General features: G+C 37.9%; 1 protein-coding gene across 2 annotated transcripts in view; it reads right to left on the bottom strand.

Annotated features, from left to right (window-relative positions):
* Nucleotides 1-15782, bottom strand: part of MBD2 (methyl-CpG binding domain protein 2) — a 33953-nt gene extending 18171 nt beyond the window's left edge. Inside the window, exons 1-2 of one of the 2 annotated variants that reach the window (XM_015565689.1) lie at nt 15600-15782; nt 6382-6519 (exon numbers count right to left, since the gene is read on the bottom strand). In XM_015565689.1, the coding sequence (XP_015421175.1) occupies nt 6382-6519; nt 15600-15665 (204 nt within the window). In that variant the 5' untranslated portion in view covers nt 15666-15782. The remainder of the gene's footprint in view (nt 1-6381; nt 6520-15599) is intronic. The other variant, XM_006766400.2, reaches the window with a different exon arrangement.
* Between the last annotated feature and the right edge of the window lie 7578 nt (nt 15783-23360).

Raw genomic sequence — 23360 nt, 5'->3', positions numbered from 1 at the left:
GATGTGCCCGCAACCAAGGTACATGCCCTTGACCGGAATCGAACCTGGGACCTTTCAGTCCACAGGCCGACGCTCTATCCACTGAGCCAAACCGGTTTTGGCAAGGTATTAATATTATTATAAGACTAGAGGCCCAGTGCACAAAATTCATGCACAAGTAGGGTCCCTAGTGGCTGCTAGCTGCTGGCTGGGGCCTTCCTTCGTTCCGCGCCACCTCTTGGTGGTCAGTGCACGTCATAGCAAGCAATTGAACTCCTCCTGGTGAGTCGAACTCCTGAAGGGACACTTTGCATATTAGACATATATATATATTACTTGAAGGCAATAAGTATCAAATAAGACAAAGCATAATCCATTATAACTGACTAACTTCATGTCATCTTAAATTTGATGACAAAATTGGAGTTTAAATTTCTATGGGGAAAAGTAAATGTATAGATTGAGTTCAAATGTTAAGAAAGCTTAATTTTGCAAATCTGAATTGCAAAATTTAGAACAAATGCTTTAGTCTGTTCAACTTCACAACTACTCAAATAAATGCAAATTTAAAATTAAATTACCAAAAAGAAAAAGTATTGTACTACTCAGTGCCACAGAAGGAAAGCTGAAACTGAATGAACAAGACTTTTCAATAGACTTTTAATTTGGGTACAACCAAATAAAAAGGTTTCAAAAATCATTAATAGTCAACTAATTATATTTTTGGAAATTTACCAAGGAAACACTGTACAACATAGGAAGGAACTTTTATGTATACATAAGGATACACATTAGAGTACTACCTATAATAGTGAAAAATTGGAAATAATATGGAAATGGTTAAGTAAATCATGTTAGCACAACACAGTTGTTAGAACAATGCATGCAAATTATATACAGCATGGATAAAATGCATATAATGTAATAGTAGGTAAAAATTTTTAAAGTATGCATATATTTATGATGTTTTCAAAAGAAGCATTAAAATCTTGAAAGACTATAAAATGCTAAAATTCTCTTGTAATCCCATATAATGAAGAGCTAATATGCTAATTAGACCAGACAGCAGAACAACCTTCCAAAATGACCAGTGGGCAGAGGGTGGGACTGCAGGGGCTGAGCCCCTTACACAAATTTCATGCATCAAGCCTCTAGTTATATTATAAAAAAGGAATTATGAGTATTTTTCTTTTATTTATCTCTTCCAAATTTTTTTCTCTTAAAAGTAAAGCAAATAATATTTTAGAACTTTTTGTAAAGATTGCTATTTAAGGAAACCCTTGACAACATTCTCAGCTCCCACTACTTCCCATGAAAACCCTGATCTCTAACCAACTTGTCTCCTCATCCCTTGCTCATCTACACTAATAAAAGAGAAATATGCAAATGACTGTAACTTCATGACATCCACCAAGCCAATCAGGCGTGAGTATGCAAATCAACCCAACAAAGATGGCGGGTCAATTTGCATACTCAGGCACCGCCCCAGCTGCTCCGGGCCTCTGGGCGGCATGGGAAGGCGGAAAGGCGGCTCTGGCCAGAGCGAAGGCGGTGCCGGCAGCCAGGGGAAGGAAGGCCCTTTCTTGCACAAATCTTCATGCATCGGGCCTCTAGTTCCCATATAACAGCTTTCAGCACACTACTTTCCCTAACTGGAATGTCCTCTCCCTCGCATTTGCTTTTCTAAATCCCATTCAATCTGTACAGTTCAGCATATTCCCACATCTTTCCTAAAGATTTCTCCAAACCTCCTAGCTATAGTAACCTCACCCTCTTGAACACCTATAGCACTGTCTATCCTATTTATTTGACCCTTTCTACATGACAGCTTTCCAACATCACCCAGAATCATGCTTTTAAGTAGCACAGAACATGGCATCTGTTCCTCTGTACCCCTATGTTCACTGCAACATTATTCACAAAAGCCAAGACATGGAAATAATCTATGTGTGCATCAACAAATGAATAGATACAGAAAACGTGAGCTACACACACACGATTATCAGTCATAAAAAAAAGAAGAAGGAAATCCTGCCATTGCAACAGCATGGATGAACCTTGAGGGCATTATGCTGAGTGAAGGAAGTCAATCCTGTATGATCTCACTTACATGTGGAATCTAAAAAAAGCTAAGCTCATAGAAACAGAGAGTATATTGGTGACTGTCAGGGGATAGGGGGTGGGGGATGTTGGCCAAAGGGTACTTTCAGTTATAAAATGAATACATTCCAGCTACCTAATGTACAGCATGGTGACTACAATGATCAAAACTGCATTGTGTACTTGAAAGCTGCTGAGAGAGATCTTCAATGTTCTCATCACCACCACATGACAAAAAAATGGTAATTAGCCCAGCCAGCATGGCTCAGTGGTTGAGCATCAACCTATGAACCAGGAGGTCACAGTTCAATTCCCAGTCAGAGCACATGCCTCTGTTGCAGGCTTGATCCCAGGATGGGCAGGGGGGTGGGGGGGATGTAGGAGGTGGCCAATCAATGATTCTCTCTCATCACTGATGTTTCTCTCTCTCCTTTTCCCTTCCTCTCTGAAATCAATAAAAATATACTTTTAAATGGTAATTATGTGGGTGATGAATGTGTTAACTAATGTTATTGTGGTAATCATTTTGCAATGGATATGTGTATCAAATCATGTTGTACACCTTAAACTTGCACAATGTTATATGTCAATTATATCTCAATAAAGCTGGGGAAAAAATCATCCTAAAAAAGGCAGACTTCTGGAAAGAAGGAAACTTTCATATACTTTGAAAGAAAAATTAACAAACAAAATAAAAGAAAAAATCTAGGATCAAATGGAAGATTTAAATCTACTTTACTGATTTAAATAATTACTTTTTGGTAAAAAAGTGACTATTCTGTAAGAAATGTAATTAATATTCAACAAAGACTATCAAAAACACCCAAAGCTATCAGTACCCTATAATCTAATAATTAAAAGGAAGAATGGGTTAAAGATGAAATTTCTTTGGTTTGAGGATAAAAGAGAATAATAGCATGAGACCAGAAAGTATCAAAGATGACGGCATCAAAGAAATAAGGAAGTAACAGAAGTGTGAGTTTTTCAGATAGTGAAAGAAGAAAGCTAGGAAAGACACCTTTAACAGCAAAATCACAATTCAGTTAGATTTAAAAGACTTTGGCGTGTTTTACATATTGGGCCAAACAAGGACATCTCAATGGCCTGTCTATTTGGGGTAACAGTCTTAGAGCTACATATTGGGCCAAACAAGGACATCTCAATGGCCTATTTGGGGTAACAGTCTTAGAGCTGAGAGAGTTCCCTCCACCCCACTCCAGATTTCTTTTTACACTAATGAAAAGACAAGCACACTCATTAAATATGATGACAGTATATATAAAACCCTCTGGCTAGTTACCCTACCATAACCAGGTTTTATAAATCCCATCTCTACCGCGTATTTTAATTGTAGGCAGAAATTTCTGCTGAATTCTGTTTAATGCACATTTGGTTACATACCCTAATTTGTACTTTTAAAGCTCAAGCATTTCCAGGACTCAATGCATTAGAAATTCATAATTTATGTATTTTACAGAATTCAAATTAGACTGCCAGACCTAGGCATAGGATGTCTGTTACATCAGACAGAGTTATTAACTTCTATGATTGCATCACATCTAAATTAAGCACTTCAAACCTATTCAAGGTAGAGCCTCGATTAGGACACAAAAATCTAATCCTAGTTCTAGGTCTGAAATTCAACTTTAAAATTATAATACCACTAGCTTGAATATCTTATTAAGAGACCATGATATGGTTAAAGAATAAAAACATTTATATCTACAGAAACTTCAAAAATAGAAACCTCATTGTCTAATTTAGTTACTCTATGACCAAAATAACTTCTCCAAGTGGAATATTTGGTAATTTATATTACCAATCTAGTTCAATGAAGCTAAACAAAAGGTAGCAAAATTGGAAGAATCATTTTTACCTATGTATTTTTTACTATCTCCTCAACAATAACATGATTAGCAGTCATCTGCCATATGTATGTTAAAACACAATTAAAATCAACAGTTTTCCTTTACTAAAAAAACTTGAGTCTAAACTGGAATAGTCAGAATCACAAAGCATAATTTTAAAAACATTAACACAAAAGTTGCCTCTCTACTATTTTGTCAGATTTGCACAATGCACAATCCAACATTTTGAAATCCCATTAGTGAAATAGTAGTTAAATATTATCTCAATTCTTATGTTGAAGATAAAGAAGGGAAAAGACAACTAACATCTTAGAATAATCAAAAATATCCAGCCAAAATTATCAGGTGACATGAGGATAAAATAAAAAGGGAGTCCAAACTCTTAGAAAATAACCTCCCAAATAATTTTAACCCTCCCTGTCTATGCAAGCTACAAGGTAGATAAACCCTGAAAGATCTGGTTAAAATGACATGCTTTTTTGGGGAAGGGGGGGTTTGGGAGGTAGGATTTGGTTTGTGTTTTTTTTACATTCTTTTCATTTGAGAATAATCTCAAAAACCTTAATAAAAGAAGGTAAACGTGAAACTACTCAATACACCAATAAAGAGCAACTGATCTGGTTACTTCAACTTCAAAAATCTAGGTCACCAATATCTCTATAGCCAAATGAACACTCAGCAAATATATTTACTCGTTTTTTAAATCTGATGAACTTAGGTGCAGAAAACAATTAAATTACTGTTAAAATGACCATAATTTGTTACTCAATTGGTCTTTAACAAAAATATTTGGGTTTGTAGATTATACTAAGGATGATTTGGCAAAGAAAAGATGAGAATAAAATCTACTAAATACAATCTGTCCTCAATAAGACAATGCAGATTTCCAACATGGGACTAATATTTTAGTTATTCCACTTTCTTTATCTTTTGGGCTTTTTGAAGCAAACTGCTTAGCAAATTACATACTTTCAAATTTTTCAACAAAAATCTTTACAAGAAAACAATTTTAATATCACCAAAACGCCAAAGGACAAGATGTTCAAGACTTTGGAGAGTATGTAAGAAAGAATACAAGCACAGGGAATGGCTTTATGAAGGTGGGCAGAGTTCAGAATGACAGAGTCCTTGCTTGTTGTAATGAAAACACTAACCCTACTAGTCTGGTAACTACCTCCAGGCACAGTAGTCAAACAGAAGGGAAAAGCCTGGTACAAAAAGCTGAACGGCTCAGAGAAAACCTAAGTGGTGACAAGAGCCTACAGGCACATGCAGGTACGCATCTTTTATATTGGATGTGATACACTTACATGGCCCCTGTTGAATCTCTTGGGGACCAACAGTAAAGCAAGTTTAGAACTTCAAATCTTGAGACATCTATAGCAAGATGCTGATCCAATGTGGCTCCAAATATCTTCTGTTTTCCTGGCTCACCTGAAGAGGAAAAAACACTACAGAGGATGTGGGAACTGAATTTCTTTATGTAGTTTCTCCTAGAGCAACTGTCTGAAAGTTTTGGCCCAATCCTTTATCAAGCCTGGAGATGAGACACTTGTGGAACTAGCAAAAAACAAAATTCAAACGAAAAAGTGGAGCGAGACATCTAAAAGGGGAATATGAGAGCACAAGATAATGGTGTAGGTCAATCAGTGTTTCTCATCCTAAGTGCGAGGAGGCAGAGAAAGGAGAGAAAAAAAATGCACAGAAGTTTCTCCCTCCATTTCCTCACCCTAATTGCTACTAAAAATTCACAAAGTACCTGAACTTTTTTTTACCATCATTAGGGAATGAATAAGCAAGATTACTTGGAAAGTTTAAGCATTTAGTGAAGACTCCCTCCCCTGGCTATGTGCATTATAAGCAGCAGGGAGGCCTTTCAGATAACACTTTTTCCTAAGAAAAGATTCTGGTGGAATACAGCTTGAGGCAATAAAGAAAGAGACTAATACATCCAATTTATACAAAAGTGGAAGTCACAGGACAACTCACCATATTTACAAAGTTTGTTTTTCAAAAGGGGAGGGATAGCTTTCATGTAGTAAGAAATCAGAACAAAAAGTAGTTTCCAAATAAAAGATTTTTAGACTAAACACAAACTGCATCCTTCATCCCCTTAGGAAATACTATCCCTAGAAAGATAATCTTTAAAAAACTAAGATGAGCAGAATCAAGTCTGATGTACATTACCACACAAAGCATAAAAATGTAGTCTATAATATTAGATTCATTTGGAATTAACTTATTTTTTTCTTAGAACATTGTACCTAAATATTGAATTATTCATTCTTCTCCAGCATTCATGTAATTGCCTAGGACATAAAACAATTTTCTTTCCAAATATATTCCATTTTAACCAGAATTTACTTAAACTATATCTGCTAAAAATACCAGAATTTTCTGAAAACTGAAATTGGAGAACTAATTAGATCCTTACCTGACGTGGCTGTTCATTCATTCGTTGTGGGTCTGATTTCACTTTATTATTAGGATGATTGGTGACTTTGGTTACTGGTTGTTTGAAAATTGATGCTGTTTGTCTAATTGGCAATGTTGTATTTAAATCTGGTTTACCCTGTGGATATAAGCATGTTTTCATTAAAAAATGTTATACAGAAATATAATTACATAGATGAATTCTTATTAATCCAATATCCACTACTTTAAATCTGATTATTCCAAACTTCTCAAAATCAGTATTTTAAATACTCTAAAGGACATTTTTAGTACTTTATTATGTAAGACATACAGGGTGGGGCAAAATTAGCTTTACAGTTGTTCATATGGAAAATAATGCAATAAATACAAGAATAAACTTCATGTTTCCTGTACTTACAACTATAAACCTACTTTTGCTCTACCCTGTATTTTTTTCATAATAAAAACTTTATACTTTTAAATGTAAAAAACTTCTCTCTATAAAATTCATAATTAATTTGATTATGTTTAAAGTTGGGTTATACAAAAGGAAGGGGCGCTTTCAGAACAATAACCAGGAGAGTGGTCGTTTCTATGTTCTGAGAATGGAAGAAAATGATGGCATACTAGTACTTGGCCATGAAAATACAAACAACCTGGTCAGCTTTTAGGAGGCCAGGCTCTCATAAAACCACATAAATTAACCTTCCCCTTTTACAGAAAGGTAATTAGAAATGGAAGTTCTAATTCCAGCAAACAGAACTCAATTTAGAAAAATGCGTTCTAGTGAAGTCAAAATGAAGCACAGAATCGCCATTAAGTTCATTTGCAATACTTTAAGGGGTGGTGGGGTGGGCTGGCCAGGGGAAGTGAGAAAGAAAAAGAACAAAATGTGATAATGACAAAAAACATAAAAGGTCATATATATCTAAAAACAACACACATTTGCTATTTTTTAATATAAAAATATACTTGATAAATGATAGGATAGTCAATGAACTTTTATCTTTACACTAGTGATCCATGTAAAAATTATAATCTCAACTTTCGAACTCCAAAATAGTGCTTTTTAAACTTGAGCTTTCGTCAGAACCACCCAGGGGGTTTATTGAAACACAGACCACTGGGACTCAATCCCAGAGATTCGACTCAGTAGGTATGAGGTGGGCCTCGGAACTGCATTTCTACTAAAAGACTGCAAACTGGTAGCAGACAAACCGAGTTTAACCCATAGTCGTGTTTTGCTCCATTTTGGGGGTCTTTGATAAATTTAGCTGAGAGCTACAAATCTGGAGACCACATGAAATCCAGAATTCAAGCTTAAAACTCAGAGATCTAGAAATACTGGACTTGATTTAGCCACAATAGGCCACGATTAACTAGCGATGCCTGGCCACTTGAGGTGTCAAGGGTCCTTGCAGCATTTCTCAACAACTCCCTTTGTGTTACCTCTCTGAGCCCTGTGGGGATGGAGTTTGTGACCTCTGCTTAAATGATGTCTAGAAAAATAAGCATACAATAAATTAATCTGACAATTATTACAGTATTATTTGGATCCACTATTTACATGAGTCTCCACTTCCCTCCCCGACCTCAACCCTCAAACACACACTCCTCTGTATGCACTGGGCATGCTCATTATTCCTTTATCTCACTCATTATTTTTCTCACTGCATGTGCTTAACTTTATGAGCTATATTCATCTTAAATAACACTAACAATATTATTTCTCAGGTATTTAGCTTTCTTATCTTTATGAATTAAAAAAAAACCTTTTATTTAGAACTGTACAAACCTAGCCAATAGGCTGCAAAATAACCACTTACTATGACATTTTTAAAAGTGTAAGACCCGGGAATGTGTATTTTTAAAAGCTCTCCTGGTAGTAATTCTGTGACACCTCTGATTCATGACAGCATCCTGAGGCCCTTAGTGAAGCCACCCCTTCTATAGATCAATATTCAATCCTAAAGAAGCTCCACACATAAATGCTTATGGAGAACTTTTCCTGTCACTAATTAGTTATAATTAGTATATATCACTAAATACCTTTGGTTTTGTAATTGTTCTTTAATAAAAAAATATATTCTGCTCATATTAGAACAAAGATGGCATCAGGGGACACAAAAGTATACCTCAATTGTTTGTATGAGCAAACAAGGTCAAGCTAGTAGGATTCTCATTGTTACAAAGGATGACTGGAGGCAGCAAAGACTACCCCAAACTACCAATTCTGAATCCACAGACAAGAAGGAAGCATGCAACGTAAAACTATTGGTGCTACAATAGTAAGACTGATCTTTTCTTGTTTTTTTGTTAACTTATGTTTTTGATTCTATAAATAAAAATTAGAAAAGCTGGCTAAAAATATTCAAAATATACAATTGACTTCTATTGTCTAACATTGAGACAGACAATTCATTCCCAGTGGTATAAGAGATTACTCAAGAGTGTGCTGTTACTTTCCTCTTGAGCTTTTGTTTTTTATTAGTTTTTCTCCTTTTAATTGGCCTCCAAAGCTCTGAAGAAAGAATTTTTTACTAATTAATTTTGTATTCCAAAACAGTATCATGTAATCTGAAAAGCTGGACTAACTGGTTTTCCCAGAAACTCTCACAAAAACAGTACATTTTATTACCACTCTCCCCTCAGAACTGCCAGTCACTTTTAATTCATGCCCAGTTGTGTGTCTGAATTTTGAGAACTACCAATCTGCTATAAACTCAGGAGCTATAAAGCAAACCCTTTTTGTGTGTGTGTGTGTGTGTGTGTGTGTGTGTGCGCGCGCGCGCACTCTCTCTTTTTTGTTAATTCTCATCTGAGGATATTTTTTTCATTGATTTTTTAGAGAGACTGGGAGGGAAGGAGAGGGGAAAGAGAGAGAGAGACTGATGTGAGAGAAACACATCAATTGGTTGCCTCCCCCTTGGCACCAATCAGGCCACAGATCAAACTTGCAATCCAAGTGCTCTTGACCCTGGGGATGGGGAGTGGGGTGCACTCTAACCACTGAGAAACATGTCAAGGGCAACACTCTTTTTGATAGGACAAAGATTAAAACTATTTATACATATATTCGAAATCTTCCCTTTCGATATGAGGGGGGAAAAGTTCCTTAAATTATAAAATTAAACTGGCAAAAACACACTTTAATGTTACAACTAAAAGTTTCTAACTTACAAAAAATTTTCTCAGTATACTGACTAGCCCTCAAATCAAAGTTTAATGTATTTTACAATAATGTGCACACTAGGCTGGAAGTATTCAAATAACTCAAATAATTTTGAGGATCTATTCTATTGCCCTAGGTGCCAAGAATATAATTTATTTTAATCTTTTACTTCATCTCTTTCCAAGAAATATCTTGAGGTGGCTCTTTTACACTCAGAAAGAACAAATATGTAAACATTAATTTTAAAAATAGAAAATCAAGGACAAGGAGTAAAATTTCCTTTTGAAAAGGTTAATAGTAATTGACACTAGAGCTGAGCATCAAATAGGGATGTGTGTTTTCTGGGGCCTGGGTGAAAAAAGATTAAATCATATAGATATCATAATTAGGAAGGAGGAAGTATACCAATTAATGAAGAAAACAAAAGCCATCCTGATATTAAATCTAGAAAAAAATTACAGGCACTTGACATCACAACAAATATTAAGCAGATTTCAAATGCTTTTTCTTTTCTCAGTGACCTTCCATAAAAAACAAGAAAAGAACATTTAAAGGACCACACAGTGAAGGTGATTCTGAAAGCGACCACACTGGTGTGCAGCCTTCCAGTTCCCTAGATTAAGGCTAGAAAACAGGATAACCGGAGGTGGGTGAAAAGTGCATGTCATAAACCAGTGGTTTTCAAACATTTTATTTGCATTCCTAACCCCTAAAACTGTTTTGAAAATATATATACACCACCTACATTTTAAAGTTGACATCAAGAATATTTCATATTTTAATGGAAATAGTTTCAAAGGATCCACTTACTGGAGTATTTAAACACTGACACTTTAATAAACTGCTACATCACTTTAAAATATATCCAGCAGTATCTAAATATTTCCACCATCAACCATTTATACATGAATAAGTTGAAGTTATATATTTTATTTCCCTCCTTTTTCTCTTTGAATAATTCCATTCCCAGTGTTATTTCCTATTTTAAATTTGAAACCCTTTAATTGATTATTTATCTCATGAAATTATTTTTTTTAACTTTCTGTGACCATAGAGCTCTTAATGATAAAAATAACTAAATCTATTCTGGTTTATTACAATTATTTGTATATTACTGGCCAAAAATGATAAATTATATTTTAACAAATAATTATTAAACTTAAGAGGTGAAAAATCAAATAAATATATTAAGAAGTTATTTAAAAATAACTTCATGGCCTTGATTATTATTAATTGCTAAAATGGGTCAAGAGTTAGTGTCAATTCTATTTATATTCTTTTTTTAATGTACCACCAAGAATCCTCGTTCACATAAATGAGTAAATAGAATGACTTTTCTTCTGTCACTCAATTCTTTTGAAGTTCTTTTGAGTTACAGGACAAAATGTGGACCATCAAAAATTGTAATAATCAACCTCTACACTAAGTCCTCTGTAAATGTTGTTGCAAAGAATTGTGCGAGCAAAAAGACTTCACTGTTGTCAAGTCATTCGTTTTTCCATACCAACACCAATATTTCAAATTGTCCCTTTATTGGAGACAATTTGGTACCTTGGTAGTGTTGTGAATAAGTGAGAAGTGTACATGCCCTTCAGTAAAACTGAAGACTGACTACGAAAGGGAACTGGGCAAAAAGGACCCTGTACCTCTCTCAGGTTCATGCTCAGATCAAATGGAGCATACATATGTGAAAGTTCAGGACACAGAAACAACTAGAAACCCAGCCATGTGGTGATACCAGGGAAAGCCTTCACACAGCATAGCTGGAACAGCAGGGGCTTACACGGTATATTCTAAATAACACGTTCCTCAGCCTGTCTTTAAATAAAGCTACTGTATAACAGTTCCGAATTGTGTATAGTCTATCTACATATGTTATCTTTAAAATTCATGCAAATTTTGTACTTTTTAAAAAAATTAGCCATGATTGTTTTAATGTAAAAATGTTGCTCTACCTACCCAAATGTTCTAATGAAACTTATGCATCCAAGTAGCATTTTATTTCTCTGGCTCTGCATATACTACATGCCCTCAAGAGATATTCATGCCACAACCTGAGAAACAGACTATTCTCCTAAGGTCACTTTCCTCATCTGTAAATGAGGATTAACAACAACTACCTGTAAGATTCTCATACAGATCAAATGAGGTAACACATGTAGTATAGTGCTGCTGCTGCTAAGGCAGCTTTCATTCAGTCAGTCACTGAACAAATACTGAGTGCCTACTATCTGTCAGGCACTTACTGCATGCAGGGTATACAGTCATTAACCAGTTAACTGTCACGGTATTTTGAATTTAATTTAAAAAGGTCCGCCACTTGCGTCTACAGACACTTATGGCGTACAAATGGTTAACAAAACATCAAAATCCCTGCCTCAGAACTTACATTCTAGGGGTAGAAGGAAGACAACAATTAACAGGGTAGGTTTATCATTTATAGTCACATTGGACATAAATTCTAAGAAAGCAGCAGCTTTTTCTACCACTGCCCCAAATGTCTCAAGCCAGAATTGTAGCAGGCATCAAGTCCTTCTTCCTCCACTCACCAGGTACTTATATGTGCTAATTCTCTTGAGTCTCACACCTTTCCATGCCTCCTGCTATAGCATTCATTCAAGACATCTCTTTCCTAGACTACATCAGCCCAAACTGCTTTCTCTACTTCAGTTTCCCCTTTTCCTAACCCGTTCTCCATATTGCACCTATTCTATAGAATCCAATACCCAACCGGATGCCCACCATCGCAGCAGCTCACTTGTTTCTCAAACTACAGATGCTGTCCCCATGATATATTAACTCTCTACAAGAATTTATTTTTAGTATTTTGTTGAAGATACTCAAAACAAGTACCTGCTAGATCTGTTGGTTGACTACCTAGGACACAGTGATACAGAATGCAAAGCTGTGTGAATTATAATCACAACTGCATATTACCATACACCGAGATAGTTTGAGAAATGAATGACAGATTTATACAATGAATTCCATTCAAGAGAAGATGATGCTCTTTATTTCAAAATGTATCAAATTGGTGTGAATAGAGAAATGTAGTGAAAGAACCGAGTCTTTCAAAGGTATTAGTAGAACTGACAAGCCCAGGTAAAAAATAACTTATTCCATGCCATATAAATATTGTAAGGAATTTGTAAAATACATCATATGTTATATTGTTAGGGAGTTTGAATTTTATTAGTTTGTAGCTTTAATTGATAAACATTTTGATGTTAAGAGCCAGAAACACATGGAATTGAGTTTAGTGTTTACACACCTGAAACATTAAAATAAAAGGAATTTATAGCAACAAAACCAGACTTCTTAAACCCATCTTACACTAAGAATCACTATACTCTTCTTTATCCAATCCTAGTGTTCTCCAATTAAATTTTTAAAGAAACAGACCATCTTTTTAAGAAACAAACTTCTTCTTAAAATGTTGAGACTATCTCTGAAACCTTGAAATATCTCCTCTTTGAAAAACGAAAGCTTGCATAAATGCCAAAATGACATGTAGCTTTCAAAGCAAAGTTTCTGTTTTTCTTATGTACCTATTGAGGATTAAGAACTGTGCTGTCCAATATGGCAGCCACTAGAAATATGTGGCTATTTAACCTTTAATTAATTACATAAAATCAAAAGTTCAGTTAGTCAGTGACACTAGCCACATTTCAAACATTCAATAGCCACATGTGGCAGGTGGGTACAACATTCCCATCAGCACAAAAACTACTTTTGCAGAGCGTTGCTCTGAGAAAGCCGCTCAAGACTTCAAATATCAACTTGATGTTGATGATTTCTTAATCTTTTCTAGTCTTTTTCCCTTAAACTAATAGAATATCTTCAGAAACCAATGACAATGAAAGGCATTTCCAAAAAAAATGTACAGTATATTAATTTATTCAATAAACATTTATGACCACTATCAACTTCTGGAATGAGGTAGATATTTAATCAAATAAACATGAAGCAAACATGTATTAAGTACCTACCGTGTGCTAGGTTTTGGACAACACATACAGAATCCACAAAAAGACATGGTCCCTGCCCTCGTGGAGCTCACAGTGTACTGACGCGGACAAACAACCACAAACAACAGCAAAGCGCCAGGGAGGCACAATGAAGGGGCTGTTCTGCTCGGAGAGCGCAGGGCAGGCTTCACAGAGGCGAGACAATGGAGCTGGGCCACGATGAGGATGAGGAGGAGGAGGAGCTTGCCAGGTAGAGGGGGAGGGGGGCGCATTCCAAGCAGAGGACACAGCACATGAGCAAGCAGAATCTTGAAAGCACATGCCACGGTGCAGGAGGAGCAGTCCGCACGGCTAGAGCGCAAAGGAGCACACAAACTAAAGAGACGAATTAGGTTTTGGTTTTTAGTGAATCATAACCATCAGGAAGTTTATCTTCACATTACACTAGGGTAGCTTAACCATGATTCTGATAACAAGGTAGTCTGAAAGCGGTCCACTCATTCCATAAATATGTGAGCCCCTTCAATAGATACCAGCACTGTGGTTAGAATTTTTAGAAGGCTGTTTTAGCATATTTAAGAAGCAAAATAAACCTAGAATAAAGTTTCTTTAAGCTGAACTCACCCAGCTTTGCCTATACACTACCCAAGGTCCTTTTACTAACATGAGCTCCCTCTACTCCTACCACTCTCTCATATCTTAACACCTTCTTAACTATCAAACTAAAGTCACACCATTTCAGCCCCCCCTCCCACCCTGCCTCTCTAAACAAGGTACCTGCCAATGTCCCATGGGAACCTGTGCAAGGTAACCAAGGCTACAGACGAGGAAACACTGCAGTCTAACCTCCATAACAGCTTTTGGAATTAAACTATTGTAAACAAACTAGGAAGCTGATTTCTGAATAAAGAGATATGAAACAGAGACCCCATACCTTTTAGGAAAAGTGAAAGAAGAGGAGGAAAATAGCTTGGGCAGAAAGTTTCCTGCACTGGCTACCAGGCAGCACTGCTCACTGAGGTAGCTTAGTGTGTGGAAAGGTGCACGGGGGCAGGAAAGGAACTAACATGGGTCAAATACTTGAGGAGATGTTTTCATACAAATTCCTCTTCACCCCTTACAATGCTCACTAAGGGAAGGACTCTACTACCTGACTGAGACAGCTGAGGCCATCACAGGGTAAGGAAGTTGCCCGGGTCTGTGTGAGCTCGTAAGTGGCAGAGCCAGGGCATCAATCCACGGGCCTGGATCCAAAGCCCTTGCCCTGGACCACACCACCTCGGGGCTCCCAGGTGCATGCAGGGCTACGTCAGTCACATCCCTAGGAAGAAAAGCCCTTCCTTTCCCTTCACCATTTTCTGTCCATGTGAGACAATGGTGGTGGCAACACACATACACACATATCTATGAAATTTACAGGAAGAAATTTTAAGAAAAAATAGTTATAAGATAAGTTGCCCTTGGGAGGGGTGGGGTTAAAGGTGCTTTTGTAAAGATATTGGGTGCATTAATACAACTAAATTAGCATTATAATTCAAATGCTACTTGTTAAAATCCTATACTACAAACCATCAACTAAACCTAAAAGTAAGAGCTAATGGGAAAATCTCTAATCACTGTATTAGGATGAGAACATTCTTGAAAGTCACTATCCTCAACAAGTCAAAATAAAAACTCCCCTTTCTCAAACCATAATCCTGAAAATGAATAGGTAACTATAAACTATATGGTAAGAATACATGCCACATTAAAATGCTGCCTCTTTTTGGCAACAGGAACTATTTTAAGGGGGCGGGGGTAGGGGAGTGGACAATTAACATCGACAAAGAAATATTTTGTAAATAGTCCCAAGATGCAAAAAGTATGCTGGCCTAGAGAGATACTGAAATGTGTTTTCAACTGTGTACAATTTACATAGGCTCCTCCTCTGGAAGGATTGCACTACCAGAAAATTAATCAGATTTATAAGTCAAAATGCTTAGCAAGAGGAGAAAAAACAAAGAACTGGACATACAATTAAAATCTCAGTGTTATATTTTAAAGTTGTTTAGAGAGCTCTTGAAATAGAATACAGATGTCATAAGTAAATTCACCAACCTTATTCTGATTGAGAGGATCATTCCGCAGTCTCTGTTTGTTCTTCTGTAATTTACTAGGCATCATCTTTCCAGTTCTGAAGTCAAAACTGCTGAGGTCAACAGTATTTCCCAGGTACCTTGCCAACTGAGGTTTGCTTCTAAACTTCTTACCACTCGGACTAGAAGAAAGATAATGTTAATTGTACAAAATAGAGCAACATTTACCCTACACTCTACATAAAACTTTTTTCATACTGTCCTTCCTGGTCCCAACTGTTACATCACAACTGAACATGTTAAATGTGAGTGTTAGAGGAACTCAGTAACTTCACCATAAAGAGATCATGTGCCATCTAATGTAACACTTCACTAGGTCCACCACCTGTAGTAGCAGGTGTTACTACAGGTCACCCCAATGGGCACTCACTCAGCAACCACTGACAGAATCCCAACACAATCGCTTGCACAGCACAATGTGCACGCTGCAACTGTCTTCAATCTCACAAACTGTTTTCCAAACTGACTTTTGAAATGCTACTTTTTTATAAATACTACAGACACAACGTCAGCAGTAATCAGAAAGAACTTCAGAACAAACTCTTCTGAAATCAACACCCTTGTTAAAAACACACATACACAGCCGTAGCCGGTTTGGCTCAGTGAATAGAGCGTCGGCCTGCGGACCAAAGGGTCCTGGGTTCCATTCCGGCCTGGGCCCTGGTTGGGGTTTGTGCAGGAAGCAACCAATCAATGTGTTTCTCTCACATCAATGTTTCTCTGTCTTTCCCTCTCTCTTCCCTCTCCCTAAACATCAATGGAAAACATCCTTGGGCAAGAATTAACAAAAACAACAACATAGACACACACACACACACACACACACACACACACACACACTCACACAAAACTTAGAATCCATATATCTTTGGGCTACCAATTTGAACTCATTTACAATAGGGGGAAAAAATTTAATTTTGACAATATTTAATGCTCCCTAAAGTAACTACTGAAAGGAAAACTGTTGCCAATGTGTTTATACAATGCTGACATTAGTTTTGTTAGCCAAAGCCCCACTGTAAAGAAGGGCTCTCCATTTCTCCCCCTCGCTTCCACTCTCTCTAAAAACCAATGGAAAAAACATCCCCAGGAGAGGATTAACAACACAAAAAGAAATATTGTCAAAGCTGGAAAATCACAAAAGTGCTAGAATTACAGAGAAGGCTAAACTGACATGTTCTAAAAAATGTTTTCTCTGTGTGGCACTGCCCCAAAGTCTTATCTAAATCTTCTGACCAAATGTGCTAGAATAAACTATTAAAATCAGTGGGACAAATAACCAGAAGGGAATTGTGAGAATTCTAGAATACCTCTCACCAAAGACAACATGTTATATTTAGAACTTAACCTTGTACCAACTGACTACTATAGAAGAAAAATAATTCAACAGGAAGTCAGAAGAGAAAAGGCTGGAAAACTAAGCAATAAAATATTCCCCTGGAATAGCAAAACTTCTCTCTGGGTCAAATCCAAACCAACACACCCCTCTTTGTCACAAACTCTAGTATTCTGCTGCCACCAACTTCAAGACAATGGAAGATCAGATCAACATTCTTTTTCCACAATCACATGACGTAAGCATTCCTGAAACACAATTCAATGTACAGAATTCTGCCTACAGATGAAAATAACAACCAGAAGTAACAGAATAGAACAACGCAGACAACAAGAACAGCAGAGGAAAGGACGTTTAAGATTACGTATGAGCAAGCCTCAACTCCCATTCTAACCCAGATTTCAAAATATGCTCAGTATCGTAAAATAAAATAGCCTGTAACCCTCAACGTTGTCCAAAACTTGAATCATCTCTGTCCACCACAAACTTCCGCCCTCATCTTCTTGTACTGCCCTGGGTTGCAGCATCACTGCCCACCTAGCACCTAATCCTCAAGCTAGAAGGTAATCACAATGCCCCATCCGTCAGCCACACATCCTAAATGTTCAGGCTCCTCAAAGCTGACAATACAGCTTCACCTCCTTAAAAACAGATCAAAACCCTTCAATCTGTTTAAGATGTTTTTTTTTTCCTAGACCCTTTTCCCACCAGCCCTGGGTACCCTGAATTCCAAACTCAAAGTCACGAAAATATGCATGTCTTTCCAGATGAAAGGATGAGCATAAGCAATGCCTGTCATAAAACTATTAAATCCTCCAAGCCCAACTACTATGTCACCTCTTCTATAATGCTGTTTGTGATTCTCCAATCCTAATTAGAAATAATTCTGCTATCCTTGCCATTATACTTCTTTATACCAAAACAACCAGAAATTACAATGTCACCTTTTAAAACCCTCAAACACAATTTATACAGGCTTGCACAAAACAAAATAACTTCCTGAAAGCAAAAAACTTGTATCAGTTGAACAGTAGAAAAATATGGTTTTCATTTGCAGACACACTGAAATGGCCAATTCTATGCTTATTAAAAGTTATATTGCATGGAATTTAAAAAATTAAACTGGAAAATATTTTTGTGATTAATCTAGTCCACATAAGAAATGAAGTATTACCTAAAGACCCAAATTAATTTGAAAAGTTGGTAAAGATTTCTCTGCTATTATGTCACATATATAACTACAATTAATTTTAATTAAGTTAAAATAGCCATATAGTCTTTAAAATTAGATATACCAATTACTGGTAAAAAAAGATTTTGGCAGTCTGGCTGGTGTGACTCAGTAGTTGAGCATCAATCTATGAGTCAAGAGTCACAGTTTGATTCCCTGTCAGGGCACGTACCCAGGTTGTGGGCTCAATCCCCAGAAGGGGGCATGCAGGAGGCAGCCCACCAATGATTCTCTTTCATCACTGATGTTTCTATCTCTCTCTCCCTCTCCCTTCCTCTCTGAAGTCAATAAAAATATTTTTAAAAGATTTTGATAAATTATTTAGCATACCTCAGAAGCAAAAAAAAAAAAACCTCTCCAAAAAAATAAAATGAAAATTTTCAGTCAGATATCTCTCTAATAAGACCTCATCTATACTAATAAAAGAGTAATATGCTAATTAGACAAGATAGACCAATGTCCTTCTGGACAAAGCCGTGGAGGCTGCGAGGGCCAGCAGTGGCAGTGCCTTCCCCTGATCGGCCCCGTTGCCTACAGCAGAGGGAGGCCAGATTGCAGCTTAGGCCCACTCCCCTCGGGCCTAAGCTGCCAGTAGGACATCCCCTAAAGACTCCCGGACTGTGAGAGGGGGCAGGCTGGGCTAGGGACCCCTCCCACGCCCCACCTCCCACCCCCTGCAAAATTTTCGTGCTCTGGGCCTCTAGGAAATGCAATAAAAAGCTGAGTTCCAGAGTGTATTTTCTTTTCACAGACTAATGTTTCAAATGATGAAAATGTTAAGGTAGCAACTTCTACCAAAAAAAATAAGCACTGTTATTCTTAGGATATGGCTTAGGGACAACAAGAATGTCATTTCTTAAAGAAGCAATTGACTAATTTCACAAATTAGTAGTTCCTGCAATAAGTAGTTCCTTATGTAACAGGTGAAATGCCAGTTACCTGCTATGTAGTAGTATCTACATATAAGAGCCTCACTATAACATTCCTCTACAGAACAAAATTCATCAGCGATCTCCCAGTTGTAGATACTTCTCTCCCAAAGTAAAAAAAAATCTAAACACTTAAGGATGCCCTTACACATCCAGTTGCTGGGAGAAGCCAATTCACCCTCTCCAGGAGCATCTCTGCTGGACTGGACCCTGAACCCAGCCCCGTCCTACTGGTGGTTCCAGCACCTGCTGTGGCTCCTGCAAGTGTGAGCGATGCAAATGCACCACCTGCAAGAAAAGCTGCTGCCCTGGCAGAGTGCTAGAAGGGTGCAAGGACCCTGTGCAAAGGTGGAGAGGGGCACAGCTGAGGCTCAGGCGTGCAGCTGCCTGCCCAGGAAATGAGGACCTGCCCTGTGTGAAACGCGCGTAAATGCTGCTGGGGGCCAGTGGCACCTCTCCCTGCAGGAAGGCGTGGCTGTGTATCCTCCACCCCTGCTAGCTGCTGGCAATCTACAATAAATCTACGACTGATGAATGGCATTAAAAAAAAAACCTCAGTTAAGAGGCTATATTCATGAAAAGTGATGGCACAGTCTATGATCTAGGTGAGCAATTTAGTATGGCTTCAAATAGTTCCTATGTTTAGTGATTTTAAAAATCAAACAGAAGTATGCATTGTAAGAAAGGACTGACATACTCTACAGATAAACTAAATGAGTAAGGAAGGAAAATGGTGGAAATCAAGTTTTAACTATTAGCATATCAAAAGAAAGTAGAAATATCAACTAGTATTCAGTCAGATCTAATCCATCCCAAGTCCCTACCCCGTCATAAAGATGGATGTCTATGAAGCATCCATATTGAATAGCTACAGGTACTGTCATACACAGTATTGCCTTCAGAATCGTGGTACAGGCATTTGCTTCCCATATCTGCTATCGCTTGTGCTTGGCACTTTAAGTTAGCTTGGCTGTCCCAGTGGGTTTTAAGACCAGGGACCTTCTACTGCAGAAGATGAAGCCAATCATAGAAAAGACAAGGCCTCAAGAGAATAGTTATGCAGGAATTCTGCCCATCACATATAGACCATCTGCACAGTAGCAACATGACCCTGGAAGTGGCTGAGAAAGTAAATGCTAGATGAACACGCAAAAATGATACGTCATTTAAGTTCTGGTCGCATCCAGAGTGACAAAGTTATCACATGCCTGCACTCTAAGATGGCTGCTGTGAGTCCCAGTCTCAAGCACACCAGGACTTAATGTACCTAAGAGCATCAAAATGTAACTTAGGGAAATTACTTTTTTTTTTTAAGCTCTAGTAGACTAGTGAACAATATTAGTCATTTTCAGTTTTCTCTGTCCAGAGTGACTACTTCTAATCCCAGTAATGAAATACTAATATTTTCACTTTCGACCACAAAGAACATTCCCTACCAACTACCCCATAGATATGCCAATCCTGAACCAACTTGTGATCTCACCTTTAACTTCTACCCACTAAGTGCCCTGAACAAAATAATCTAGTGAAAATCAATGAGTTGTATTTTTCCAGTTCATATAAGAAACATTTCATCACTTGAACAGTCTTTGCTTGCTTTCATTTTGACTAAACTGTTTAAACCAAACTCTATCTTAGAGGTTTCTAAATATAGAGTAAAAGAAAAATTTTTTTTTATTTGGCATGTGGCTTTTAAATTTAAAAAAACACACTAATTGAGATACCAGTAATACTTAAATAATGGTCACCTCACTTTAATGGTATTCACATTCTGTCACCCTATAAATTCACCTGTAATCATAATTATCTTTAGTTTTCTGGGCTAGACAACTCTAACATGCTGTGAAAGTCTAGGACAGCGGTTCTCAACCTGTGGGTCGCGACCCCTTTGGCGGTCAAACGACCCTTTCATAGGGGTCGCCTAAGACCATCTTGCATATCAGATATTTACATTACAAATTCGTAACAGTAGCAACATTCCAGTTATGAAATAGCAACGAAAATAATTTTATGGTTGGGTGACAACTAGAGGAACTGTATTTAAAGGGCCAGAAGGTTGAGAACCACTGGTCTAGGATATACTAATTGCCCCTTACAAAGGCCCGCTGTTTGCATGTGGAACTGCACTTTGAAAACACTCCTCGAGTAGAACAGAACACATTTTTGCATGTTACTTTGGTATGAATAATCATATTTAGTCAAACCATTACAAGGAGACCAGAGGTCTGAGCAAACACAAATATGTCGTCAAAGGAATTTATAACGGGATGAACTGTGAGGGAGGGCAACAATCTGAGTGGAACAGGATGAACTGGACGATGAGGGGCAAGTAGCACTGTGGATGGCAAGTGGTTACCAGTGAGACTGAAGATAAAGAGCAAGCTCAGAGGTGCCCTACTCTCCAACAAAATCAGGGAGCACTTAGTGGGGAATAAAAATCTCCACACTGAAAATGCTGTAAGCTGCACTGGAAAAGTTTAAGAATAAGCAAATATCAACTTTCTATCTTTTTCTGCCTCCTTAAATGTTAAAGCTTACCTGTTACTTACAAGAATAAGTATTGAAAAAAAGAGATTTCTCTAACATTAAATAACTATTGTCTCCAGAAATCAAATTTTAGCTAAGAGTAAACATCTGCAAGTAAGTTATCTTTTTGGACTTAGGTACTGTGATACTGCAATTTATAAGAAATACTATGGTTACTTGATATGCATGTGATTTTCATCCTTCCCTGACTCACAGCTTCCAAATCCCTTGAATTCCCTAAGTGATAAAAGCAACCATGGTGTCTTTTGTTTTGTTGAGGTGACTTCTGGATCCTTCAAGGATGGTGCCTGGTTGCCAACAGGAGCAACTATGTCAGAGAATAGGAACTTTCAGTCCCACCTCTTGACATGAGGAGGGGAGAGGGACTGCAGGTTGAATCAATTGCCAATGACCAATGACTTAGTTATGTCTGGGTCATGAGCCTTCATAAACATCTAGCTCCTCAGCCTTTTCTGGGAGAATTCCACGTTGGGGCATCAGAAAGCTTCCACATGCCCCAAGCTCCAAGACAGAAGCTCTTTCCTTCAGGACCTTCCCTGTGTATCTTCTCATCTAGTTACTAATTTGCATCCTTTAATATCCTTTGTAATACATCAGTGATCTAGTGAATGAATGGGTTTGCCTCAGTTCTGTGAGCCGTTCTAGCAAATGAATAGAGAACCTCTGATTTATAGATGGTCAGAAGTTCAGGTAACAACCTGGGCTTGTGCCTGGCATCTGAAGTGGAAGGCAGCTTGGTGGGACTGAGCCCCTAACCTGCGGGATTTATCCCCAGGTACACAGTGTCAGAATTGAGTTGAATTCTTGAACACCCTACTGGGGTCTGAGACTTGCTTGTTGGTGTGGGGAAGCTGCCACATGCACATAAGAATTAGGTCTGGGAACCCTTTTCAGATACAAAACATATAATCAGAAAACCAATCAAATCAAAGAATAACACCACTGCTTTAAAACTACATGACATACATGCAGAAAAATCTACAGGTCAGTTCTCCACTCCCTCAACCTTTAAATGTAGACCTTGCCTAAAATGAACCATCCTGAGCCCTCCTTTATAGTTTGTTCCTGGTAGCTTTTATCTACTCTTATCTTACTTATTATCTTTCATCCCTAACCAGTTAGTACATCCAGTTCCTCCATAATCACCTTTGACTCCATCCTTCCTTTCCACTGCCACTGCCTAAGTTATTTATCACTAGAAGCCCGGTGCACAAAATTCGTACACTGGAGGGGTGGGGGTCGGGGAAGCTGTGTCCCTCAGCCCGGCCTGCACCCTCTAGCAGCCGGGACCCCTTGCTCCTTACCACCTGCCTGCAGCAAAGGCAGGAGAGGCTCCCGCCACCACAGCTGCGCTCACCAGCCATGAGCCTGGCTTCTGGCCAAGCAGCACTCCCCCTATGGTGCACTAACCACTAGGGGGAAGTTCCTGAGTTGAGCATCTGCCCCCTGGTGGTCAGTGCACGTCACAGTGACCAGTTGTTCCACCAGTTGTTCTGCTCTTTGGTCGATTTGCATATTAGGGTTTTATTATTATTTATCATGGTCTAAATCACCATGGTAGGCTGATTTTCTATTTGCTAAGTCTCACTGCATTCTAAATTCTCTAGATTGCTCTTCCTAGAACACCACTATGATCTATCAGATGAAGCCCACAATGGACTTCAACTCATTAGCAAAAGG

The sequence above is a fragment of the Myotis davidii genome, unplaced genomic scaffold (genome assembly GCF_000327345.1).
Source record: "Myotis davidii unplaced genomic scaffold, ASM32734v1 scaffold520, whole genome shotgun sequence".
NCBI classification, from domain to species: Eukaryota; Metazoa; Chordata; class Mammalia; order Chiroptera; family Vespertilionidae; genus Myotis; species Myotis davidii.
This window is presented reverse-complemented; position numbering and strand designations above follow the sequence as displayed.